This window comes from Colletotrichum destructivum, chromosome 4 (assembly GCF_034447905.1).
Source record: "Colletotrichum destructivum chromosome 4, complete sequence".
In the NCBI taxonomy this organism is placed as follows: Eukaryota; Fungi; Ascomycota; class Sordariomycetes; order Glomerellales; family Glomerellaceae; genus Colletotrichum; species Colletotrichum destructivum.
The window spans coordinates 5,023,951-5,048,380 of record NC_085899.1 but is presented as its reverse complement, the minus strand read 5'-3'; the positions used below and the strand labels follow the sequence as shown (position 1 = coordinate 5,048,380).

At 54.9% G+C, this 24,430-nt stretch overlaps 9 protein-coding genes across 9 annotated transcripts; 5 read left to right on the top strand and 4 right to left on the bottom strand.

Annotated features, from left to right (window-relative positions):
• Positions 1 to 342: 342 nt before the first annotated feature.
• Positions 343 to 2,910, top strand: CDEST_07469 (uncharacterized protein; the record flags this gene model as incomplete). The annotated part of the gene is made up of 2 exons (XM_062923628.1): positions 343 to 2,041; positions 2,093 to 2,910. The coding sequence occupies 2 exons, from the start codon at positions 343 to 345 to the stop codon at positions 2,908 to 2,910; spliced, it is 2,517 nt and encodes an 838-aa protein (XP_062779679.1).
• A 243-nt stretch (positions 2,911 to 3,153) lies between these two features.
• Positions 3,154 to 3,842, top strand: CDEST_07468 (uncharacterized protein; the record flags this gene model as incomplete). Its single annotated transcript, XM_062923627.1, has 2 exons — positions 3,154 to 3,669; positions 3,753 to 3,842. The coding sequence occupies 2 exons, from the start codon at positions 3,154 to 3,156 to the stop codon at positions 3,840 to 3,842; spliced, it is 606 nt and encodes a 201-aa protein (XP_062779678.1).
• Positions 3,843 to 4,235: 393 nt separating this feature from the next.
• CDEST_07467 (Putative centromere protein Q) lies at positions 4,236 to 6,832 on the bottom strand. The gene is made up of 3 exons (XM_062923626.1): positions 6,723 to 6,832; positions 4,854 to 6,674; positions 4,236 to 4,757 (listed from the first exon to the last, which is right to left on the bottom strand). Exons 1-3 carry the CDS (start codon positions 6,723 to 6,725, stop codon positions 4,572 to 4,574), a joined length of 2,010 nt encoding a protein of 669 aa, XP_062779677.1. The 5' UTR covers positions 6,726 to 6,832; the 3' UTR covers positions 4,236 to 4,571.
• A 346-nt stretch (positions 6,833 to 7,178) lies between these two features.
• On the top strand, positions 7,179 to 8,312 carry CDEST_07466 (uncharacterized protein). Its single transcript, XM_062923625.1, has 2 exons — positions 7,179 to 7,763; positions 7,824 to 8,312. Exons 1-2 carry the CDS (start codon positions 7,451 to 7,453, stop codon positions 8,309 to 8,311), a joined length of 801 nt encoding a protein of 266 aa, XP_062779676.1. The 5' UTR covers positions 7,179 to 7,450; the 3' UTR covers position 8,312.
• Position 8,313: 1 nt separating this feature from the next.
• On the bottom strand, positions 8,314 to 9,224 carry CDEST_07465 (Putative kinetochore subunit Nkp2/Cnl2). Its single transcript, XM_062923624.1, has 2 exons — positions 8,777 to 9,224; positions 8,314 to 8,708 (listed from the first exon to the last, which is right to left on the bottom strand). The coding sequence occupies exons 1-2, from the start codon at positions 9,071 to 9,073 to the stop codon at positions 8,451 to 8,453; spliced, it is 555 nt and encodes a 184-aa protein (XP_062779675.1). The 5' UTR covers positions 9,074 to 9,224; the 3' UTR covers positions 8,314 to 8,450.
• Positions 9,225 to 9,311: 87 nt separating this feature from the next.
• Positions 9,312 to 9,719, top strand: CDEST_07464 (uncharacterized protein; the record flags this gene model as incomplete). The annotated part of the gene is made up of 2 exons (XM_062923623.1): positions 9,312 to 9,470; positions 9,526 to 9,719. The coding sequence occupies 2 exons, from the start codon at positions 9,312 to 9,314 to the stop codon at positions 9,664 to 9,666; spliced, it is 300 nt and encodes a 99-aa protein (XP_062779674.1). The 3' UTR covers positions 9,667 to 9,719.
• A 1-nt stretch (position 9,720) lies between these two features.
• Positions 9,721 to 14,241, top strand: CDEST_07463 (Putative chromo/chromo shadow domain, Chromo-like domain superfamily, MRG domain-containing protein). The gene is made up of 4 exons (XM_062923622.1): positions 9,721 to 10,245; positions 12,873 to 13,144; positions 13,200 to 13,315; positions 13,362 to 14,241. Exons 1-4 carry the CDS (start codon positions 9,847 to 9,849, stop codon positions 13,532 to 13,534), a joined length of 960 nt encoding a protein of 319 aa, XP_062779673.1. The 5' UTR covers positions 9,721 to 9,846; the 3' UTR covers positions 13,535 to 14,241.
• Position 14,242: 1 nt separating this feature from the next.
• CDEST_07462 (Putative large ribosomal subunit protein uL30, bacterial-type) lies at positions 14,243 to 15,170 on the bottom strand (the record flags this gene model as incomplete). The annotated part of the gene is made up of 3 exons (XM_062923621.1): positions 14,243 to 14,654; positions 14,717 to 14,843; positions 15,158 to 15,170. The coding sequence occupies 3 exons, from the start codon at positions 15,168 to 15,170 to the stop codon at positions 14,255 to 14,257; spliced, it is 540 nt and encodes a 179-aa protein (XP_062779672.1). The 3' UTR covers positions 14,243 to 14,254.
• Positions 15,171 to 17,128: 1,958 nt separating this feature from the next.
• On the bottom strand, positions 17,129 to 24,430 carry CDEST_07461 (Putative citrate synthase, coA-binding, ATP-citrate lyase/succinyl-CoA ligase). Its single transcript, XM_062923620.1, has 3 exons — positions 19,940 to 24,430; positions 18,878 to 19,395; positions 17,129 to 18,822 (listed from the first exon to the last, which is right to left on the bottom strand). Exons 2-3 carry the CDS (start codon positions 19,334 to 19,336, stop codon positions 17,293 to 17,295), a joined length of 1,989 nt encoding a protein of 662 aa, XP_062779671.1. The 5' UTR covers positions 19,337 to 19,395; positions 19,940 to 24,430; the 3' UTR covers positions 17,129 to 17,292.

The window sequence follows — 24,430 nt, the reverse complement described above, 5'->3', positions numbered from 1 at the left end:
CGCTGTTTTCACAATGTCATGACATCGTCAGGTCAACCAGCGTCTCACCACCTGGCTTTTCTGCTTTCCCCTGCCCTCCATCTCCCCCAGAAGAAGACTTTGCCAAGATCTCCCTCTTCTTCAACCTTCCTCTCCCTCTCACTTTTGGCCCTGGCCTGCTGGGAAATTTTCTTCCACACTCAGCTTCTGCTCAACAGCCATTCTTTTGCATCATTCTCCTTTTGGGCAAGCCGAGACGTTTCTTGGATCGGTACTCGGCTTTCATCGCTAGCCATTCGACTATCACGAGCTTCGCTCGTTTGGAGACCGAGGCCGAGGCAAGGCCGGCCAAAACCGTCCAAGATGATGCGGAGAATTCTCTGCTGCACCGACGTCCTCCCACAAGAAACGGAGGCAAATGCGGACGCAAAAGTGAACGAGACGGTCCGAGGCACCAAGCGAGCGCCGATCGAACTGATACAATTGCCCCCTCCCGCCAAGCTGTCTGGTGGCAATTACAACTTCGAATCATGGCTTGCTAGAAACGGCTCCGGTTCCATTGCGTCGTCCTCTCGCTCCAACGTGCGATCTCCAGAGTTGGACTTCATTCCGGACCCGACCTCGGTCGAATACGTATCGGACCCCGAGGATGAGATCCAGGAAGTGGTCAGTACACGCAATTGGAGGCGAATCAGCCGAAGTCTCTCCCAAGACAGTAGCAAGGGCTCCCAAGACCCTGACGATGAGCGCCGTTTTTCCATCCCCAGCGTTAATCGCCCCTCCTCCGCCCCTCGCTCTAAGGATCAGAAGGGTGACGAGAAGCCGCCTCCCTTTGATCAGGCCGCCTATTTCCAGGCCGTTAGATCAAACAACAAGAGACGACTTCAGGCCGAAGTCGAAAGCGAAAACAGTTCTCGATCAGTCTCCACGCGCGCAAGTAACAGATTTCGCGAGCTGGAGACGGTTGAGGAGGATCCGAGTGACCACCGAGATGAGCTCCCAGGCGGACCGCGGGACCGGATAGAGACTGCCATGTCCACTGGAATCTCCGCGCTCAAGGTTCCCCGCCAACCGACTCGACCTCCCACAGCTAGGCTCTCGAACCAAGGTCTCAAGGTTGATCCAGCCGACATTATCTTGGGAGACCGTCGCCGCAGCAGTTGCCCTAAGATTGAGTCCATATCCAAGGTGGTGGCATCGCAACTCGTCATTCGTGAGCGGGGCTCCTTGCCCTTGATGCCTCCGGCCCCAGTACTCGTTGCTCAGCAGGACAATAGCAACCAGGACGACGAATCATTCAAGACCTGGCGTCTCTCTCAAAGCATTCCCCAGTGCGATAGCCAAGCTACTCTTATAGTTCGGCCTCTAAACGTCTCGAGCACGAATGATCACAGCGTCGTCGTTGTCGATACCAAAAGTGGAACCGAACCTCAAGACCAGCCCGGCACAGTAGACAACACTGGCACCACTGACACCAGGGGAAAGGCTCGCAACCATGAGCAGCCCGAGATCGCGGTCGTTTCCAAGCTCGTCAACGCCCCCATCCGGCCTCTTACTGCGGACTCTGCACAGTCTCATGACGGCAGTAGTTGGGAGACCTGGCTACTAGCCGAGAAGCTTACGTCCCAAGACCCTCCCGTATCCGTCCGAGAAGCATCTGAGACAAACGCCGAGAGTGCATCTTCAATCGCCGGTGGCGGTCCCACAGAGATGTCTGACAACAAGCGCGACGCGGTCAACATGACGATGAGTCCGATGAGTTTGAGTTGCCCAACCAATCCTGGTGGCTCGAATGCGACCCTTTCCGTTGACAGAACTGACGCTTCCTCCGTGGCCTTTGGGGATTTACCATCGACATTTCGCACGGAGGGCAAGATTACTTCAGCCGTTGCAGACTCTGCTGCAGAAACCGTACTGCAGTATCCTTCATCTTCGGTGTATTCCTCGATGCAGAATACGCGCCCGCCCTCGCCCATGTGCTCAAAAGACGCAAGTGGTTGTGGAGAAGATAATACCAGTTTCGTCGAGAGTCTGATTGATCTCAATCTTGCCCAGTTCGAGAGTAAGATCTCTCCCAGCCCGAGTATCTTGAACTCAACTGACCATCCGGCAGCGTTCAACGACCTCCAGGAACAACGGTCAGATGAGAGCTACCGCACCGCTCCTGACCGGAATTCCGACCTGGTTGTCCCCTCCATCGTTCTGCCCACCGAGGATGCCCCTTGCAACGAGATACCTGATGCACCGGGGAAATATCGTTACAAAGTTCAGTTGATAACGAATCAGTTTGGCGCCAAGTCTAACGAGTTGCCCTCACTGTCGGCCAGCGATATCCAGACGGGAACGAAGATTGTACAGCACGATACTGCTAACAGCGCGCCCAGTCGCAAGTCTTCCTTCCTACAAGTCTTGCGTATTGGCATAGGAAGCGGCCTAAAGAGCCACGGGAAGTCGCAGAGTCAGCCTTCAGAGCTCACGCAGCTGGACTATTCGTCGGCATCGCACAAGAGACCTCAGGCCAACGGGCACGCCAAGACGCTGTCGAATCTCAGTGCCGAATCTTACATGCAACCGAATGTACAAGCTGCAGAGTTCATAGCACCCAAGTTGACGGAGAGCGCAACGACAGTCTGGAAGCGAGCCATACAAGTTGAACACGACCAGCGCGAGGCCAGGTTGAATGCAGGCTCCAAAAAGACTACAGTCTCAGGGCACATGATCAGCGATGAAGCTCATCATGTCATGAATAATGAGGTGCCCTCTAGGCGCGACAAGCTGAAGTTTCACAGTCTGGAAGCTTCGGCACAGCTTGACCAGTCAGCTAAGTCTCAGCAAACAGACCAGCCGCACTCAATCCCAAGAAAACCTTCGACCGTCATTGTTTCACAAAAGACGGAGGAGGGTCATGGAGCTTCGGGTAGTGCCAACTAGGAGTCGGCGCCCCGCAAGCTTGCCACACCCCCTAAATCATGGGCAAAATGGGCATCTCACAACCGACACGAGCGAACAGCTGCTGCTGGTCTGGCTGATGACGTGACCGCAAAGGACTTCGCAGCCCTGTATGCCTCAAAAAATTCCCAGCAACATGTCTGGGTCACTGAGCAACATCCTGATGCTACCGAGGACGAAACCTGCCAGCCACACGAGCCATTTTCTAAAAAACTCGGTAAAGCTATGAAAAAGAGACTGGTAAAGGCCACATCGTCTAATTCGGGCACGAAGAGTGAAGCCCAGCTGGAATATCCGGAGCTTGAAGTTTTGCCCACCAAGGACGGCTACAAGGATCTTGAGGCAATCCAGAAGAGCGTTGCGACGTTGAAGGCCAGCGAACGCGCGAAGATGGCAACCAACCCGGCCCTTGCCATAGCCGAGTTCGAGAATCATTCCCAACAATCGTTGACCGAGACGCTGCCTGCGCAGTTACAAGAGGCTAAGCACGCCAGACACGAATTTGCCGGCAAAACAGCCGTCAATTCCACAGACGGTGTCGTTGAGGGCGAGTTGACCCATGTACATGGTATCGAAAAACCCTCAACTCGTCCCGTCACGCCGGCTAATATAATCGCTCTTCCTGCCGGAGATTCGACTGCTGCCACAGCAACGGAGAACTGGGTAACCCCAGTTAGTCGTTTGACTCGCAGCCCCGGAGGTGATGATAACAGCACCGCTTCTGTGGAGGATGCTCAGCTTGTAAGCATTGTGCTCTTGGAGGGAGACGTGGTGATGCTCCATTGATTTCTGGTACCTCTCGGTGCTAACTTCGATTTGTTTAGATAGGGATAACCAGCAACAATGGCGTTACTCACGAGAGCAACACCGAAAGATTTCACCGACGTCCAGAAGTCAGCAGCGATGCAAATTAGAACCAGATGTATGATCTGGTATGATGTCCTTGTGACAATAAGTACGAAGGATGACACTGCAACGAAATTCGGCACACATTGATGGCCCCTGCAGAGGGCAAGGTATGTTGTAAACAAACGAAGTGGTTTTGTGGCTTGGAGAAGGTCTCGAAAGAGCACTTAGCATTCCTGGTTCACGCTTTTTGTATGGTATAGGCTGGGAATACGGTTTGAAATTCCCCTAGTGTATAGTTTCTCAGACAACGGGTAATCAAGTCTGCTTTTTTCTATACTTTGGCCATTAGAACATTATGGTGAAGCTGGCCATGGTGAACGATGTTGTTACCAGAGTCGTCTCAACGAAGTTGCCCCACCGTCGCCTTATGATGGCAGCAGCACAATGGAAAAGTTAAGGGGTACATCTCAATGGATCGTTTCCTACACAAGGCTGTCACGGTGCAGGGCGTCTTTTGGTCATAAATCATAGTATTGACTGGGTCCCTCACTCAGGATTGGCCTCCCGGTCAAAGTATCGCGTCGGTATGCTGTAGTCTACCCCAACGTTCTCATCAACGCCATTGTCCGCAAAAAATAATAATCCACAAACCCATTGCCAAGTGGGATATGAACCCGCCGAGGAAATCATACAACAGTAACCTCTACACTTGGTCGAGAAGGTCTCAGCCCGCTAGGTGGCTAGCGGTGGAATTCCCACCGTTTGCGCATGCGTACAAGACAACAGCGGTGAGCCTATCCGAGCAGGACATTCTCGTAGCTCGGTTGGTCGAGGTGCTTGAAGAGCACATCCTGCAGCGCAGCCCTGCTTCGGACGATTTGCGGCAAGACGCCGTCAATCTGTTGCAGGTTGTTGCGCATGCTCTCCATATGGCTGCTGACCTGACCGGCCAGCTCGCGCAGCTCATTTCCTTCGAGATCCTGATGGTTTGGGAGTCAGTGACGGACAGAGAGAGAGAGAGAGAGAGAGAGAGAGAGAGAGAGAGAATGTATGTGTGTGTGTGTGTGTGTGCGTACCCTAAATAGCATCCCAGTGACGTTCTCGTCCGGAACGAACTTGAAGTCGTGCTCCTCTCCGACGCTACTGTGGCGGCTGCTGTCGGCGCCAGCGACCTTCTTTGGCTCGGGGACGAGAACGTGCGTCTTTCGAAGGTTGTCCTTGAAGTTCCTGGCTTCGGATCTGGCGTTGGCCTCTAGCGTCCTTAGACTGTCGTAGTCCGCCTCGAGCGACCTTTCGTCGCGCTCCTTCTCGACCTTGAGGAGCTCGACGGCGTGCAGCAGCGGGTCAAGCTGCCTCTCGAGCGCCGCGACACCCTCAATGACACGCTCAAAGTTGAGCTCCTCCGCGCGGCCGCCGTCAGCATCAGCGGCTTTCCTGGTGCCTACGCCAGATCCGGTGGAAGGGGCGGCAGCAGGCGGGAAGGGGAGGCCGCGAGAGAGCTTTCTGGAGAGGCGGTTCGTGACAAGGCGGATGGCCGAGGCGGCCTGGTCGCGGCGCTTCTCGTTGGCAGCGAGGCGTTGCAGGACGGGGCGCTCGGCAAGGCGGAGGAGGCTGGAGACGTGTGCGAGGGTTGGGGGTGCGAGTGGGGTCCATTTCTCCTCGATTATCGAGCGGGGGATCTGGCGGACGCGGGGAGCGATGTGGCGGTGTTTCGGGGCCGGACGGCGAGCTGCTGGGGGATCCATGCTGGATTGTAGCAACAGCTGCTGCTGTTGTCTAATCTCGTCGGATGTACGACGGCGGCGTTTCTTTGCCGGCGCTGAGTCCGCTGCGTCTTCGTCTCCTGGCGGACGCTTCTTGGATTTACGTGACTTAGATGGTTGCTCCTCAGGGGCGTGCGGGGAGGATGCCCCGTCAGAGATCCGGGGCCGACCTGGGCGGCGGCGTTGTGTTTCTGGAGGTGATTTCGAGGGCCTCTCCTCGATTTCAGAAGGCCGCTTGCGCCGTTTCTTAGTCGGCTTCTCGGTCGCTGGCTCTCCTGCTGGGGAGGGTTGTCTGTCTTTCCGCCTACGGGCCTCCGGCGCCTCTGGCTCGGTTCGGGCTGCGGGGCGACGGTGCTTCTTCTTTGCGGCTTTCGATTCTTCTTCAGCCGATGGCTTCTCTCCTTCCTCCGCTGCGGCTTTTGGTTTACGTCCACGTTTCTTCTCGGGTGCGGGTTCAGTCTCGACCTCTTCCTCGGCCGCATGTTTCTCAACCTCGGCAATCTTCTCCTTGGGCTTACTCCCCCGTTTCTTAGGCGCGGATTCTTCCTCGGCAGCTTCGATAGACTCCTGTGCGACAAGCCCCTTGTTCAGAGATGGACGTCCGCGCTTCTTCTTCGGCGTCGGCTCCAGCTCCGTCACATCTTCGGTAGGTTCCTCGATGACCTTCGTCGGCCTGCCACGCTTCTTCTTCGCCGCGCTGTTTACGCTGGCTTCATCGTCGCCCCTGGCACCACTTGCCTCCTGCGCTGCCTTGCGACTCGTCTTGGTTACCGTCGGTTTCTCCGCTGGTTGGGAGAAATCTCCAACTTGCACGGCACTCTTAACCGCCTTTCTTGACTTGATTTTCGATTGGACCAGCTCAGGTTCCTCCTCGATCACCTCCTCGACCCCTTCTTCACGCCTCGGTCTACCCCGTCTTTTCGCCTGTGGCTCCTCGGAGAGAGGCGGTGGTTGGGATTCCTTGTTCTTCTTCGGTCGACCACGCTTTGCTGGTGTTGAGACGACCACAGCTTTCTCGGCCAACTCGTTTGACTCTGCCTCTACGATTCGGGAAGACTCTTGCGACGCGTCGCCAATCTTGGGCGCGTTGGGAGGCCGACCGCGTTTGCGCTTTTCACCAGCCGTTTTTGGGGGCTAAATCTGCGTTAGACAAGCTCAATAATATTAAAAAGGCAGGCCTACCATTCTGAAGTACTGCGCTGTTGGTGCTGTTGCGGCGCCTTCAAGATAGAAGTTCGCCTTGAGAGATCCTCACGTCGACCTCCAAGACGCGTCCCCTCTTTGGATTGGGTACGTACCCGAAGCACCTAGGTGCGTTGAAGGCTTTCAGTGGACCCAATGGTGCAACCAAGTGTGGCTGCTACCCCGGACCGACGATCCACCTGAGCGTTCCCCAAATGACGCTCACTGGCAGCAGAGATAAGACGCCTGTCTGTATCAGGCTAGGCTGCGTGGAGGAGGCGGCGTGTTCTGCAGCTCCTTTCCCAGTGGGTTTCACTGCTCCTGAGTCCTGGTTTCCCCCAGCGACCAATGCGCCGAAGCTCCTTGGCCGTGATTTCCCAGTCAGATCACCAACGGAGCAAGGTTTGGACGCTCCCAAAGGGTCCTTTGTTTTCCACTTTTTTTCACCTTCCTGTCCCTGTGTCCTTTTTCCCAATTGTACAAACTCCGCGTGTTGCATCTAGGTTGCTGTACACTTCCACTCTTCAACCCACACTTATCGTCCTTCCTTGACCTCTGTTGTAGCTGGCGGCACTTTCTCAGTTTTGCCTCGCTTTTTGTAGTTGCCCCTTCCCCTCACACATCATCGCTTGGCTGCCTGATCGCGACACCTGTCCCATCCCAAAGCTACCTCACCTCTCTCACTTTCTTCTCCCTCCTACCAACATCTCCACAACACAGCCATCAAAATGCGCGTGTCCGCCACTACTATTCTCGCGCTCCCGCTACTTGCGACAGCGGCCGAGTCGCCCTTCGAACAGTACAAGGCCCAGTTCCAGAACTTCCTGAGCTCCTTCGGCGCTTCCGCCCCCAGTGCGGAAAAGCCTGCCGCCGCTGCGGCCCCCGACGCCGCCGCGCCTGCTTCGACGACTGCCGCCAAGAAGATCTCCGTCTTGACCACCGAGAACTGGAAAGATGTTCTCTACGAGCCCGTCAAGGCCGAGGCCACAGCTCCCGAGGAGTGGTGGGTTCTGATCACTGGCGGCAACAAGACGTGCTTCGGTATGCTTTGTCCCCTTCATAACGTGCTGCATTTTCTTGGATACTAATCGTGCCCTACAGGTCACTGCGACAAGATCGAGACCGCTTTCAACGAGAGTGCGTCCAAGTTCGCCAAGCTTCCCGAATCCCCCCACCTGGGACTCGTCAACTGCGACGACCAGCCCGTCCTCTGCAACGGCCTGTCTGCAGGCACCGCGTCCATCTGGTCCATCGGCATGTTGCCCGCTGGATCCGATATCGACATCTACAGGAAGCGTCTCAACGTTACCACCACCACCTCGGACGACATCATTGACCTGTGGAAGAACAAGTCCAAGGAAGACTGGATCTTGACGGAGAACATTTTCCACCCCTTCAATAGCTTCGTCGGAAAGAACAACCTGACCCTCCCCGTTGGCTACTTCTTCTGGGCTTTCAACCTCATCCCCAACTGGCTCTTCATGCTCCTTGTCTCCTTCGGCAGCCGCACCATCATGAACCGTCGCATGAACACCTCGCCCGCCGCCCCCGCTCCTGGTGCCGCTCCCGCTGGTAGTGTTGCGCGGTAAAGGGAGAGAGGTGTCTGATAGGCGGAGAAGAGGCTGAAGGGCACGACGCTACGGTCTTGACATCCAGAGCAGTTTGGGACGCGGCTGAGGTCCCTGGTCATTTGGATTATGTAGTGCCAAATTAGTAATCTTTAGTTGATTAACTTTTTCCGTCGCAGGCATCTTGTACGCTCTTGAGGCCTTGCATGACGTCGTCCCTTAGTCTGTGGTTGGAGAGGCGCCCATAACGCAGGTCGCTCATGCTACCGACCGTCTGCTTCACCGATTCCAGTAGTGACTTTTCCTGTGTCTCGAGCTTCTGGATCTCTGCTTCGAGATCAGCCATAGCAGTGTCCATCTCTGGGATAATGGAGTTGAGTGTGTGTTTGGCGTCTTGAGTCCCAGACGCGCCGAAGAGCTGCACATTGGTGTCAGGCTCTCTATCTTGTACTGGTGCAGCTGCACTAGAATGAACCATGGACTTACGGCTCGCTCGATCTCGAGCTCCTGGTCAGCATCCTCATCTGCCGCGCGGCTGCGGGCACGGGCGATCTGACGCTTCAGGACCCTCCCGCGCTTCTCCTCGGCGGCGATGTTCTCTGTGACAGTGTCGACAAGCGCTCTCCTCTGATGCTGCAGATCGCGGTACAGAGAACGAATCACCGGGTTGGCTCGATGGGCCTTTGGAAAGAGTTCAGTGAATTCTTCGAGTGTGATGGCGGAGGGCAATTGGGCGGGGAAGGTCAGGTAGTTGTGCAAAATAGCGGACTCAGTGGGCGCCATGATGAGATGACGATACGTGGCTCGATGCCCTAGTGTTGACGCCGATGATGTAAAATAATAGGCTATTCCAGAGCGAGGTCGTAATCGACTTCGTCATGTCCTGAGAAGAGCCAGAACAAAAGGTAAGGCAGGGGTGTGTTTGGATGAGATCCTTGTGATGAGTGCTGGTGCGAAAGGGTGGCGCTTGCCGGGGCATGCTTAGACGACGCGGTCTGGTTTCCCGGACGGGGACGCGTTAATGAGCCCGCAGCAGAGTCGCGTTTCACTCCGGGGGAAGAATTCCCAGAGCTTCCCACCTTCATCTCATTCAGCCAAGGTTCAACGACCTCAACCTCTAACAAAGACTGCCAACGTCTGCATTGTTTGCTGCGACAGTTCTCGGCCCAGGAAATCCGCAGTGAGACCAACTTTCCTTTCACTTCTTGCTGTTGTTTTGGCCAAAAGCTCACTAGATCTCCAGGTACCTGCTTACTGTGCTAGCGATCTGTCCAGCACTGTCATTCGGATTGGTTGAAGTATCACGGGCGAACATTGCACACTGTGCCTTAGAGCCTCAGCTCTTGGGAACCTGCGCCAATCAGACCCGGCGCTGACTGTGTCTCACCCTGCTGCGCACTGTCCGAGAATTTAACTTCATTGCCCCTTTGGTCGGTCCATCAAACCAACCAACCAACTGCATCTAAGCTGTGACCAAGACCCGACTGCCGGTATTTTCAACAGAGTCATCATAGCACCTTCAGCCCTCTAGAGCCGTCAAGGCCGCCCCATCCATCATGGCGCCCACCCGTCCCCCAGCCCAGCCGTTCTCCAAGGACGAGAAGGTTCTCTGCTTCCATGGCGAGATGTTGTACGAGGCCAAGATTCTCGACGTTCAGCCTGCCGATAGTGGTGAGGGCTTCCAATACCGCATTCACTACAAGGGCTGGAAGAACACCTGGGACGACTGGGTCTCTATCGACCGCATCCGCAAGTTCACTGAGGAAAACAAGGAGCTCGCCAGCACGCTACACGCTCAGATGAAGGACTTGCGCCAGAAGAACAGCGCGAAAGCCCCCAAGAAGGGTCTCCGCGTCAATGGCCCCGATTCCGCTCGCGGCAGTGAAGAGCGAACTGCGGCGGTAGCCGCTAGTGGACGTGGTCCTCGACGGGCGAGGGACTTTGACCTTGAGCAGGTGAGTGTTGAAACATGCTTCCTATTGTCTTGCTTTCTGCTCTGCGTTTCTTCCGTCGTGTTTTACAGGCGCGGTTGTCGTTGTTGGAGGAGGGAGACCTACAAACGAGTCCCATCATGAGTGTGAGCGTGTCTAGCTGTGAATCAGCTTCACAAAGAGTGGTTGGAGAGGCAAGAAGGGATGAAAAACACCCTTCAGGGCGGGGCTGTCGAGGCTGTAGTGCATGGCTACAGTATCACTGGTCTTGCTGTTTTATTCACCGCAGAGTGGTCGGCTTTCATCCGCCCAACCAACCATAGGATGAAGAAATTTCGAGGTGCTGCCTTCAATCACCTTCCTTCCTCGAAAATTCTGTGTTGGCCGAACCATATTCGCAACAACTCACTTTCCTCCGACTCCGACTTCAATACCTTTCTCCGACCTCATCGATCTTTTCTTAGGTTTCAAATCGCTGGCTTCGATTTGAAGATCCTCCGCAGCTTTATCCTCGTCAGGTTTCTTTGAAAACTTTTTTCCTTCTAATGTTCCCGATTCGGCAAACTCTGGATGTTATTCTCATCAACACATACATCAACGAACATGAGCTCGTGGGACAATTGGAGATACCATGGCCAGCCGGCTGCGCCAATCTCTCAGTATCCTCCGTTTCTGTATTATACGCTGCCGGGACCTCAATTCTCTTCCCTGCCTTCAGTGGCTTACGACCAAACCATGCCTCGTTTTGACTCTCCAGACTACGAGCGGGAAGCAGAACTACCCAGATTCAACTACGAGCCATTCGACGGTTACGTGGCTCCGCTGTCAGCATCGCGCTCAGGAATGATACCAGAACACTACATCCACCATTCTTCCATGTCTGCGGCCCTTGGCCATGAGCAAAGGAACCAGCATGCTCAAGAGGACAGCTTCGGAACTCATGAATCATACGAAGGCCTGCCATCGTATTACCTAAACGACGACGGTGACAATTATCACGATGATGAACGAGTCGATGACGACGATTTTGAGAACGAGTGGGCCGAGTACGCCTATGAGGACGCTGACCGGTGTGGCCTTGTCGACAACTCGTACAGTCCTCATAATCACGAGGCCGACTATACTAGCGACTTCAAGAACGAGGAGTACCTCGGCGTGGCGGAATACCTTGACGATGATCAACACCCAAGAGAGCATTACTGCGGCAACAATGAAGATGGGGCTGGCTATCAAGACAACGAAGAATCAGAAGAACCCGGTGACGACATCGACTGGGCAGCCCTAGTCCACCCACGCTTATACGGCAATCGGGTCTCAAGCCCTGACTCGGACAATTCAGCTGGCAGTCGCTTATCTCGTGAGGAGATTGAGAGACGACACAATGCTTTCCTCCCGCAGTGGAATCAGGTAAACTGGCAAGCGCCCGCCTGGAACCCTCCGTCAACCTCCATTTCGCCCAGGGCCAGCAATCAACCAAGCCGCAACAGACCTCACAGCGTCATCAGCATATCAAGCTCTGAGAACGACGAGAGCGAATCCAGCATTGAGCTTCTCGGCGTCTCACGCGTCAAGTTTAGCAACGACGCTAGCCGTTGCAAGGATGATAGACAGGAGCAGGATTCCGAGGAAAGGGAAACGGACCAGGTCAGCTTCAAGCACCGATCTGCTCTTGTGCTACACCCTCAGGATCGAGAGAGTGCTGGCGGCAGTAGAGGCTACGTGCACATGCCTATAGCAGTGGACTTGACTGAGGAGCATGTGCGAGAGAACATTGTCCAGGAAAGCAACAAACGGAAGCGGGAGAACAGTATTGAGTTCCTCTTTGCGTTCCGACGCAACGTGCGGCCTAGGCAGCATTAATTCTGTGTTGGCTCATGGCGCCAATGTCAGGGGAGGTTGGCGGCTGGTTCCGCTACTACCTAGGCGCTTTGGCAAGTGCCACTACCGACCGTGCCTTCCTCGAACAATCAACCAGCCTCACCACTCGGTTCTTGCACCTTCTCAAGGCTTCCTCGACAGCGAAACAGAAGTTCCTCTTCTCGGAACATCAATTATCAACTGCATCATATCTCACTTCATTTCCCAAAAGCACCACTCGCCTCGCCCCGACCCTCGTCCTTCACTCTCGCTTCGGGCTCTTTGTCATTCCTTCCAACCTTCTCAAGACATCAGTTCAATCGCCATGACTTGTGTCTCTCGCAGATCCCGACAGGTAATATCGGGGCGTCGTCGACATCACGTTGGGAGAGTGACTGCTTGGAAGGAACCGCGCCTTGCAGCAGACTACTTGGGCACGTCACCTTCACCATCAAAAGTCTATGTCACCAAGGATGGGAAAGCCAAAGACGATGGTCGCTACGACATGTCTGGTACAAGTCGCAAAAGGGAGCAGTCCACCCGCGTCAAGGCTTCCGTTCCTTCTCCGCAGCACATGAAGGGAGAGAACATGGCTGTGAGTTTGCACAAACACGGCGAAGACAGCCACCATCTGGGTCAACAGTGTGGGATGGCGAATCAAATGACAATCGGGGAGGGGGGGTCACACCCGGTCAATCAGCCCAGTGGCCCTGATTGAGCTGCGCTTGCTATCACTTTTTCTCCTCATTTCATGTCTGTCGCTCCGCGGCCGTGTACTAACCGAACACAAATAGGAGGATGGATTCCATGCGCGCCCGTCCATCAAGTTGCCTATTCCCGATCATATCAAGGCAATGCTTGTCGACGACTGGGAGAACATCACTAAAAACAACCAGCTGGTCCCGCTCCCTCATCCTCACCCCGTCGATGACATTCTGAACGACTACCTCAACTACGAGCGCCCCAACCGAGAAGATGGTTCTGCAAACATGGACATCCTCGAAGAAGTCGTGGCTGGTCTCCGCGAGTACTTTGAGAAGTCTTTGAGCCGGATCCTTTTGTACCGGTTTGTGACTTTCCCACCTTTTGCGCTAGCGGTAGCCTAGCTAATATACCTATAGCTTTGAACGCCCCCAGTACCACGAGATCCGCAAGGTATGGGAGAAGGCCACGGAGAACGACAAGCATAAGTCTGTCTGCGACACATATGGCCCCGAGCACATGTGCCGCCTGATGGGTAAGTCCCTTGATGCGTTGGCCTGTAACGCCGCTAACCAATGTAGTGTCATTGCCTGAGCTCGTTGCCCAAACAAACATGGACCAACAGTCCGTTTCGCGTCTGCGTGAGGAACTCTCCAAGCTTACAGTCTGGCTTGGCAAGAACGCGAAGAAATACTTTGTCAACGAGTACGAGACTCCTTCTCAGGAGTATATCGACAAGGCCCGGAGTTTCTAGGCACCCAGGCCTGATCATGAATCATCCTAAATCGAGCGGCCATCCGTCCGCCGTTTCGCCTCGGTATGTTTTTTGCGAGTTTGGCATCGCTGGCTATCGGCCCAGCCAAACAAGATTGGCGGGAAACGCACTGGGGGAGGCGTGAAAGGGCCAAATGTTTGTACAGCCTGCTACTATTAGGCTCACTTAACCAGTATGAAGTGTTGAGACAGATACATACGTAATCATTGCTTTTCTTTGAACGCAGAGCATCCCACCTAGGGGGTACATTCACTTGAGACTGGCGAGGAAACAAGGCACGATTATTGGCACGTCTTGCACATCGCCAAACTTTGCGGTTTCCTCGTTCAAGTAGATAGTTGCCACCGCGAATGGCAACCAGCGACCTCTAGGTTAACGTAACACAATGATGCTAGGCTTGAATCTCTTGAGGCCTTGAGTGAACTTTTAGTTTCTTCCGTGCAAACACCCATGTCTGCATAAGTTGTTGTACATTCTACCATGACTTTGTACAGGTTTCCTCCTGGTGATGGTACACAAATCGATGGTTTTCTTTCACCAGTCCGTCGCAGGTAACGTCTGGGTGACCAAGGCAGCTCTATCTCCTATCTGCGACGAGTCGATCAGATTTCGATCTGCACCCCTCCTCCGTCCTGAATTATCTTCTCTCTATGCCTCTCGGTGCTCTCTCTCTCTCCTTCTCTCTCTGTGAGGGCAATCTCACCGCGCAACGGCCTTCTCAACGTAGAACCCGGGGTCGGGCCTCCGCAGCTCGCGCAGCTCTGTCTGGGACATGGCGCGGTCGACCTCCTCGACGCGGACGAGCTCCTTAACCTTGAGGATCATACCCGCGAACTGGGGGCTGACGGGGTGGAAGACAGTCTGGGAGCGGCGATGCAGGCCGAGGGCGTCCAGGACGCCGCGGGTGCTCTTGGGCAGGCCGATGGCGGAGCGATGGAGGGTGATGCGGAAGAAGGACATGGCGGGCGGCGTCCGAGGAGGTGTCGTCTGGTCGAGCGGTCTGATGTCTAGGAGATTTCCGGATTTGCTCGTTGAGGGGGAAGTCAGCCGGTCACTTTTGCGCCGCGGTCGCGTTGGTTCCGTCTGGTGATCGTCGTTTCTGCAAAAGGGTTCATCGTCAGCTAGCTGAATCGACAAGCTCTGGGGAAGAAAGAGACGCACAATCGGTTCCGTTTCGGAGACGTTCGTTCTTCCGTATCGCGATGTCGTGGGGGCTTGCCTGCTCCAGCTTGCTCTCGAACAGCTTCCAGACGAGGCCTTGTACTCGAGGGATCCAAAATTCGATGAGCTGCTGTTGGAAATCAGTGGGTCCGTGCGTCTCTCGCGGCGGAAATCGACGGGGCCCACTCTAATCAATCCCCGACGAGGCTCACTCTATGGCTCCTAATTTCTGTAAGAAACCAAAACCAGGGCCAAGGGACGTTAAGCAATATTAGCGCAGAATTGAGACACTGACAGAGTACGGGTGTTAATGCGATATTCTCTGGAAAATCCTGAAGCAAACTGCCATCAAGCCAGCAAGAAGTAGCAAATTAACAACCAGTCTCTATTGCGAAGTGTGTGCGCATACATCCTGGTTATCTCAGATTCTATGGTGTCAACTTTTGCCATCCATAGCGCGACGCATCTCCGCTTGGCCTGCCCGCCCATCCTCATCAGGTTGTAATAATGCGCCAAGACGCTGGTTGACTGCTCCATACGTAAGGATAGATTCTGAGGCCGTTCCAGTTCATCGGTTGTACGGTCTTGGTTCAAGAAGGGTAGCTTAAACCAGTCAACAGAGCTCTTCTCGCATTTCTCCGATCGTCCTTTTTCGAACTGGGGTCTGAGAGCGCTGGTTCCGGTAGCAATAGCATCGAGCAAGTGCATCGCGAGATGCTGCCTGGCACACCGGAGAATTGCCTGCAGCGGCAAGGAATGGTAAGGCTAGACTTGGCCTCTGATACTTCATTTTGATTATCTTGTTTAACGATGACTTGCTTCTTGCTTTCCATGGACGTCATCTTGTAATTCGGTACGACCGAGTCTTTAAAGGCCTGATCAGTTGTTATTGTTTTTCTCTCTTTTTGTGTGTGTGTGTGTGTGTGTGTGTGTGTGTGTGTGTGTGTGTGTGTGTGTGGAAGAGGGGGGACTCTGCCCTTTTCCTAGCTCCCCGTATCCTGCTGCTGCATTCTTGAAACCATTACGGAGTGTTATGAAAGGCTAGTGTAGGCCTGGGAACATGATGAGATGTGGTTTATGGCAGTTGCGTGGGCTTGAATGTTCGTGAAGAATGGTAAGATACTGGGAGGTGGGGCAAGGGCAGAGTCGCCCTTGTGAAAGGGGTTAGAAATTGGTTTTCCAGCATTAGAAGCTGGGTTCTTTTAGCCGCCATCTCACATATCAACTGGTCAAGTCAAAATCAAAACATCTTCTTCACACAATCCAAATTGGCGTGAGCTAGAGCATAGTGTCTTCTGGGTGCATTTCTTGCTACTCTTGTACTATACACCTTTGTAACGGTTGCTGCCAAAGGAGTACAAGGTCACCCAGCCGCTTAGCTTTTTAACAACTGCTGGTTGCATCCCTTGGCTGTTGTGAACCAACAAAGCAAGCTTGACAAGATGCCTGGCGGCCCTGTTGCACAGTCTAAGGAGATACATTCAGACAATCCAAACCAGAGAATGTAAGACCAGTATAAAAAGGGTCCTTGGCACGCACTTAACAGCATTGCCGCTACTGTACCTTGATTATTCGACTGGGTCTGGATCCTTGCTGGAACAGGAACTCACACTTCAAACTTTAGGAAGACAGCCCATTAAGTGTAAGCTTAAGGAAATAATTGCGCTAAGACGACAGAGTGATGAGTTTGATATTGGCGCATATGCTTATTCTCAGTATGAAAAATGAGGCCATTTCTAAAAGAGGCGTTGGACGCTAAAAGATTAGTCAGAGGGTCCCTTGAGCGACAATCCTAGAACAAAGTAACAGCAGCAGTTGGGACACTGGCCGGACCTATGACTGCAGCAAAAAGTCACCAGACTGGCCGGGCCTTAAATAAGGAAGGGGATAGTATAGTATCTAAAGAGGTTCGCTTGGGTGCAGTCACACATGTACCTATATACAACAGACGACGTCCGCGTTCGCAAGTGGTGAGGTCGACCAAGACGAGATGGAACAGAGTGAAGGATGAGGAATCAGATTGAAGAGTGAGTGATGAGGAATTAGATCGCCCACCGTCAACCCCACGATCCGGGACACACGTGATCATGAAGGTGAAACGCGACGCTGGACAACACACCTCCGAGAGTTAGCGGGTGCTCCCGATGCAGACCTTGCCCTCAAATCGTATCTGACGAACCAAGCAACATTACTGGATTAACCATTGGTCGATAGAAGCTTATCCCAGGAACCTGTCCGCAACGAAGGCTTGCAGCGGCCCGCTTTCCTACCCCCAAGGCCGGTCGCGGCTAGGGAGCGCAGAAGCGCCGTTAGTGTCTCAACTACGCCGACGGCGGGTGTCCATATAGCCATCCATTGCAGGGGACAGCCGCATCACCGACAGTGTTGGGATAGCAGACGGGCAAAACCATTAGTATATCCCGGAGGGACTACGCAGCACTACATGTATATAGCTTGTCGTACAAGACGCCATTTAGCACACCCTCATCCCTCGCATGACGTTAAAATCATTTACTCCATTTCTATAGCCACATCCCGTGGCAATCCGTAACCTTCCGCCGCTAACCATGAATCCCTTACATCTGAACCTCCACTCTGCCCTCGGCGCCTGGCGGGCCGGAACCGAGCTGGGGGAGGATGTAGGTAATGTCGTCCCACGGGTGACGGTACAGACCAGTACGCAGTCTCTTCTGGTCGAGGTAGTGGGCAATGAGACCGATGGAACGGCCGAGGACGAACAGACCGTTGAGAACACCCATCTTGAGGTAGTCCTCAGCCTCTTCCGAGGAGAAGGCGCCGCAGTTGCGCATGAGGTCAACGAAGCAGACGGCAATGCAGCCATCGACGTTGAGAATGAGGTTGTCCTTCTTGGAGGTGGTGACGGTCTCAACGGCCAGGGCGTAGTCGAGCAGCTTGTGGTTAGGGAACTTGGCCTTGACGTACTCCTTGACGAGCTCGACACGGAGATCAGGGTTGTTGCGGGACTTAACGCGATGGCCAATACCGGGGATGAGCTTGTTCGCCTTGCGCATGTTGTCGACGAACTCACGTGGGCTCAGGCCCTTGTCGAAGGCCTTGGTGAACTCCTCGGCGGCGCCATCGAGGGCACCACCGAAGCGAGAACCAATGGTCAACAGACCGGCGACGAGCGAGGAGATGAGGTCCTTGCCGGCACGGGTGGTGATGATGGTGTTCATGGCACCGGACACGGCGGGACCGTGGTCGGCAGTGAGCATGAGAACCATCTCGAGGAACTTGGATGCGTAGGGGGGCAGGCGGCGACGGAACCACAACAGGGACATGACACCGCCGATGCCAATCTCTTCCTTGAAAACATCCGAGATGGGCATGCCAGCGTACAGGAGCTCCTGGCCACGGTCGTCCGAAATGGTGGAGATGAAGGCAGCGGGCTTACGGATGAGACCGAGCTCCTGAGCCCAGGAGTAGTCGATGGGGATCTTGGGAACGACGGGCTCGGGCTGGGGCTTGATGGTACCGTTCTTGACCAGGCTGTCGTAGAGAGCCTTGAGGACCTGGGGCATGTCCTCGAAGGTCTCGGGGACGTAGAAGCCGGCCTCCTTCATCTTCTCGTTCTTGGTCTTGGCCGTCTCCAGGGTGGAGTTGGCGAAAGCACCGGCGTGACCGAACTGGACCTCAGTCTTGAACATGCTGGCGCAGGTACCAATGGCCCAGGCAACGATGGGCTTGGTGATGACGCCGTCCTCGACAGCCTTGATGACCTTGTATTCCTCAACACCACCAACCTCACCGAGCAAGACAAGGATCTTGCAGTCGGGGTCGGCCTGGTATCTGAGCAGGTGGTCGATGAAGGTGGTTCCAGGGTATCTGTCACCACCGATGGCAACACCCTCGTAGACACCGTCGGTGTTGTTGGCGATGATGTTGTTGAGCTCGTTGGACATACCTCCAGACTTGGAGACGTAACCGACGGAGCCCTTGCGGTAGAGCTTGGAGGCAACGATGTTGTCCATCATACCACCGGTGTTACCGATCTTGAAGCAGCCGGGCTTGATACCACCGACAGTGGCGGGGCCAATGATGGTGATGCCCTTCAGCTGAGCCTTGTGGGCAATCTCACGGGCACGCTGGGTTGCTTGTCAGTGGGCAGTAGAGAGTGGTGGTAGAGAAGACAGGACTCACACGCTCAGGGACACCCTCAGCAATGATGGCAATGGTCTTGATCTGGGGGAATTCCATCAACTCCATGGTGGAGGTGTAGACACTTCGGGAAGAGGCGAAGTTGACGACGACATCGACGTCGGGGTGCTTCGCAATGGCCTTGGGGACCTCCTGGTAGACGGGCAGGAGAGTCTCGCTGGTTCCCCAGTACATCTTGCTGACGAACTGGCCACCGAAGGTGTAGATGATGCCGGCAACGGAGGGGGTCTTGCGCTTGCAAATGAAGTCAAAGTCGAGCATGCCCTGGACGGCGCGGGGCTGCAGACCGTAGACGAAGCATCTGGTCTTGTCGTTGAACAAAGCATGTTCGGGGAGAGGGCTCAAAGGACGGCTGGGAGCCGAGAAGCGTGTGATGTTGTCGTTGGCAGACAGGCCGCTGGCTGCCTTGGCGCCGTTGGCGGGGGTGGTGGCCGAAGGCATTGTGAAGAAAGTCGAGCTTCGTCGGCGAAGAGGATCTCGATAAGGGAAGAAGAAAAAGTCTGGCGAGGGGTAGCAAGGTCAGTAAGCTTGTCGAAGCAGGCAATGAGAACACCTGAAGCAACGGAATAGAAGTCTGCCCGCGGTGAGGAGGAAAGTGTCCAAGTAAGGATTGAGAGGTTGCAAGGTGGAGGAGGAGCAGTAGGAGGAGGAAGTTTGGTGAAAAACAAACGAGTCGGAACTGTGGTGGGGAGTAGGTGAGATTTCAGGAGGGACTCGGAGAACGACGACGTTCGCAGGAAGCTGAAATCGTTGGATCTGCGAGGCTACTGCTCATCGGCAGCTGGGGACACCACCAGACATTAAGTGGATCTTGGAGCTGGCGTAGCCCCAGCTCCTTGGGGAGTCACTTTTTTTTTCCCCTTCCCTTGGATGTGCAGGCGGGTGTGAAAGTAGGAAGTGGTATGTGCAGAATTCTGTCCAGAGGTGGGAAGATGGCGGCGGCGGTGGGTGGAGGGGCATGATTGACATGACCGGGGTATCTTATGGTGTGGTGTAGTGGGTAGGTAGGATTCGGCGAACGGTACGGAGTATTTGACAACTGACCTGGCAAGTGTTGTTACTGGTTTCGGGGTTTGGGAAGCAGCGACGCACGACGGCAAGGCCCAGCTTCTTCTTACTGATGTCGACCTGGCAGAGGATATCGTTCGTGACGATAGAGCGTGGGGGGTTTGAAGCAAGACGGGCTGGGCTGACTGGCAGGAAAGAAAGGAGAGGGGAGAAAAGGAGGTCGAGTGTGAGAGGGTCGGCGTAGAAGAAATGGAGGACGACGTCGTAAGTAGTTGAGGAGGACCCAGGCAGTAAGTAACTTGTGGGATGGGAAAGGTATCTTTCACTCCTCCCTCTTCTCTACTTGTTTTTCTTTGCTGGGCTTCTTCTCCAACGGGGAATCGGCAAGGGAGGGAGGGGGGTTCTGGCGTCTGCGTGTGCGTGTGAGGTTTGTGTGAGGTGCAGGGATATTGTTGGCGTCCCAAGTATCTGAGGGAGGATGGAAATGGCAGCAAAAAGTCAAGTTTTACTCGGAGTTGAGGCCTAGCCCAAGCACACCCACTGCTGCGGCGCCCAGTTCCACGCCGAAAAAAGAAGGTCCAATCCCAGTCTCAATCCCCAAGATTGTCTGGTCTCCAACAATGCCAGACAATGCTTTGCAGCGGCAGGAACGGTGGCGGGCAGGATTGGTGAACCCGGCCGACGACTGACACACAGACAAGACAGGACAAGGCAGACCAGAACGGGACAGGACAGGCCGGTTGGTGGTGACGGAAATGGTTTGTGGTAGTCGTGGTGTCCTTGGTGGTCGTCTTGCGGGTTGACTTTGGCGGTGTTGATTAGCCGGGGAGCTGTAGGAGCTGGGTCGGGATCCGATCGGTTTGGTCGGCGCTGCGTCAAGAACACACCACCGGTGAATTTCTGGTGGTGCAGTGACACCCACGCACACCTCTAGTCTTTCGCACCTACAAAAGTCGGCCGGTGTTTTTTAATTTTTTTAGGTGAGACTTTTGGGTGGTGTGGAATGGAGGGGGATGGGGATGGAGACTTCCGTCATGCGACGGCCGAAAGAGTTGGGGAAGTTCGGGGCCAACGAGGCGCTGTGATTGGCCAGGTTTTCGTTGAAGTGTTGAATGTCCAGTGCGCAGGGAAGGGCAGGCAAGGGAACAACATGGAGGGAGATGCGATGGGATGGACGGGCAACGACGGGCAGGGCAGCAAGCGAGCGAGCGGCCACAACGGCAAGGTACCACCTGGGTGCTGGACCCTTGGACCCCGCTTGTTTCTGGCGGACCATCAGTTGTGTGTGGATAGGTAGGTACTTGTGTACCTCCAAGACCCATGATTCGCACCCGCAACCCACACCACCGACTCGGACCGGGCACCGAGACAAACTTGCACAGGGCGTCCGGTACCTTGCGCGCTGTCATAGTGCCTAGCCCAAATATGGAGCTTAGGTCAGGTCAGGTCCAGGTCCATGTCCAGCAGCACTCAGCACTCAGCCCGTAGGGGCCAAGCAACGCGCCTATCATGATGACCATGTACCGGTACCTGGGCTGTCAGCAGTGCGCACCCGTCTGGGCTGCGTACCTACAAAAGCGAGTCCTGACTCTTACCTCACTCTTTTCATCCCCCCCGCCCACTAAGGATATGCCGCTGGGAGGGCCCCAGAGTGACAGTGAGAGTGGGAGTAAAAGTGAGGAGACGCTGCAAGATAGTGAGATAGTCGTATGGTGAGAAATGCGTGGGAATGAGAGAGAAGGTCCAACAAAACTGCAACCACAGTTTCCAACACGCCAGCCAGTCCTTGCTGGGATTACCATCAAGAGGAGAAAAGAAGCAGAGGCGGGCGTAGTCCGCCGGTCACCGCAATATTCGGCCTCGACCTCCCGTGTTTGCCCCCTGCCCCCGCCCCGACCAGTCCAAGTTGAGACCAAGCCGGGCTGGCGCTTGACCGCACAATGGTCGGGAGGCGCGTGCCAGGCCAGCCATGGCAAACCTTAGACCACACCCTAGCTTTATCGCGACCCGACCAGCGCTTGCCTTGGTGCACCTCTGCTCTGCCAACGACAACGATGACATTTGGTTTGACCGTATCTCTCATCCGCCGCTCTACCCAATGGCCTCGGACTGGATTGTCAGGTAGGATCAACATCCACCAGCTCGGCTGTCCAGCCAGGGTTCTGACACCGTAGTCAATCCGAACACGCCGCAATCACACGCACACACACACACACACTCTCTCTCTCTCTCTCTCTTTTTCTGGAGTCCTGGACACTCGCCCAACGCTAATCCACTGTCTTACGCTCACGGCTATATGAGTGGGTCGAGGCGGTCGCTAGAACAGCCTCCTTCGCCATCCTTCTCTGCATTCGATTGAGGGTGGTACCCGTCAGCGAACGAGGCATTTTAGGCATCGTCGGTGCACGCGTGGATGGACGGATACATGGCTGGCCACTTGGATGATACATCAGACGACCAAAAGAGGAAAGGGGTAGCTCGATCGATACCCGCTCCCGAGAGCAAAATCGAGGAGGTGTATAGGAGGGAAAGGGGGGAAAAGGAAACAAGAAATAAAACCTGAACTGCAGTGGGACAATGCGGCGATAAAGTCGTAACTGCGAAGCGCTGCGAAGAAACAACGGCCGAAACAAACGAACAACGACGGAGATGAGGCCAAGGGCCCGAGGACTGTGAGTCGACGGGCATCCTGTCACCCATGCTCTCGCATGCCCCGAAACCCGGCGTGCGGCATCCACCTCCGCCGATTTTCGGTCCTCCCCCATTGTCACTCCGCCGACCACCGGGCATTGCGCATCCTCACTCGAGAAAAGAGGACCACCATATGCGAGCGCACACTTTCACACAGAGCGCGCGCATCCCAAATAGCTCCGTCGTGGCTTGGGGATCTTTGGAGAGTGGCATACCATGGCATATTCGAGAGAGTAAGACTGTGAGACCCTTTTTGTTCGTCCGGAGTGCAACCCATGCAACCGTCCCATTCTCAGGGCGAACGAACGCTCTCCCCAACCGCCGTGCTATGTGAAGGGGGGGGAGGGGGTCGAAATCTCGTCTGGGTACGCAGTGCGGTCGTCTCACTTGAGACTGATGACTGTGCTTTGGACCATCCCAATTCCCATTCCCGGCGCCATGGCTAACAAGCACCAACCAATGTCCGGCTCCTGGACCGATTCCCATTGGGGACCTGACATCCGGGACACCGTCTGTTGTTCCACGACAAGATTGAGAAACGCCCGAAGCCAGTACCACCCCGCGGCTCTAGAGTGCCCCCCTCTCCTCCGGGGGATTTGTATCACCGGAAACTAATCCCCGCGCTGGACGCCGCCGGTGCAAAAGCGATGGTTCCGGTAACAGGATGGACCCGCGGTCTGTCTGATCTCGATCAGACCAGAAACAATGAACAGACGCAGCCGACGGGAAACAAGGTAAAGAAGCCTCTGGAAGCAAAGAAAATCGGGGCGAGTTTGATGCACGGCGGCAGCGACTCGCAGTCGCAATTACCGCTACCGCACGGCATCGCATCGCACCCGCATCGCCCACAAGCTCCATCTTTTCCTACCTTCCAGCTCTTCCAGTGCCATCCGTTCGCCTGTTCCACCCAAGATGCCCTCCCTTCACATCGATGGATGTCAATGTCCCAGTCAGGCATTGCGGTGTTTGGAGAACATCAGTTCCGAGAAGGGGGGAGGGGGAGAAAAATAAAAACGAAAACTGGAAGGAAAAGAGAGACAGAGAGAAAGGAAATCAAAAAGGTCCAGTAATTTGCTGGCCGTGACAATGTCACCGGGGATTCGATTCCCAGCGCGCGCGCGCGTGTGTGTGTGTGTGTGTCTGCCCAATTTCTCCCAGTCTCGCCCTCCCAGAAAGAGTGAGTCGACTGAGTGACTTTGAAAAAGGTACGAGGTCCACTTAAACCTCTCAACAACCAGTGCCTGTCTCTTTCTGCCCCCCAGGCAATTTTCCCTCTCTTGCCATTGCTGGCCTGCCACCCCCTTCTTCCCTCCCCATTCCAATTCTCAAGCGATAACTTCGGCGAGGTGCAGCTCAAAAGTAGGTCAGTGGTCCAGGTAGAGGTACATACCTCCCTCCCTCTTCCTCCCTTCCATCCCAATCCCTCTCAATTGCTGCGGATTCCGTTGCTTTTTCCCCGTCTTCGTCGTCTTCGTCGTCGTCGTGTGCGTAGCGTGTGCTTGCCGGCAGTAGTCGGGGTTTCGAGAGGGTAGGAGCTTCGCAAGCATCGACCATGCCATCCCATCCCACCCAACCCTTCTCTCCCCAAGAAATACACCGATCCCCAAAAATACATCCCCTAGTTGTTCCCTCCAAAAAGGAAACGGAAAAAAGAAAAGAAAACAAAGAGCTCCGAGATTCCCACAGGCCGCCCACCTGCACGTTCCACCCCAAAACTTTTTGGCGTGGTCCCTTAGCTCCCTCTCAAGGTGGATCCGCCGGTTTCTGAGCACTTACCCCCCGGTCCGTACCTTGACGCACTCCGTCGCCCATGATGTACCTCACCTCACATCATGT

Bases quoted from the DNA above. Each gene is read 5' to 3' on its own strand.
- CDEST_07467 (XM_062923626.1), bottom strand. The intron at 4,758-4,853 runs GTACGCACACAC...CCAAACCATCAG, and splicing joins TCACTGGGATGCTATTTAGG to GATCTCGAAGGAAATGAGCT.
- CDEST_07466 (XM_062923625.1), top strand. From the start codon at position 7,451: ATGCGCGTGTCCGCCACTACTATTCTCGCGCTCCCGCTACTTGCGACA. The intron at 7,764-7,823 runs GTATGCTTTGTC...CGTGCCCTACAG, and splicing joins CGGCAACAAGACGTGCTTCG to GTCACTGCGACAAGATCGAG.
- CDEST_07465 (XM_062923624.1), bottom strand. From the start codon at position 9,073: ATGGCGCCCACTGAGTCCGCTATTTTGCACAACTACCTGACCTTCCCC. The intron at 8,709-8,776 runs GTAAGTCCATGG...ACCAATGTGCAG, and splicing joins AGCTCGAGATCGAGCGAGCC to CTCTTCGGCGCGTCTGGGAC.
- CDEST_07463 (XM_062923622.1), top strand. From the start codon at position 9,847: ATGGCGCCCACCCGTCCCCCAGCCCAGCCGTTCTCCAAGGACGAGAAG. The intron at 13,145-13,199 runs GTTTGTGACTTT...ATATACCTATAG, and splicing joins AGCCGGATCCTTTTGTACCG to CTTTGAACGCCCCCAGTACC. The intron at 13,316-13,361 runs GTAAGTCCCTTG...TAACCAATGTAG, and splicing joins GCACATGTGCCGCCTGATGG to TGTCATTGCCTGAGCTCGTT.
- CDEST_07461 (XM_062923620.1), bottom strand. From the start codon at position 19,336: ATGCCTTCGGCCACCACCCCCGCCAACGGCGCCAAGGCAGCCAGCGGC. The intron at 18,823-18,877 runs GTGAGTCCTGTC...CAAGCAACCCAG, and splicing joins CTGAGGGTGTCCCTGAGCGT to CGTGCCCGTGAGATTGCCCA.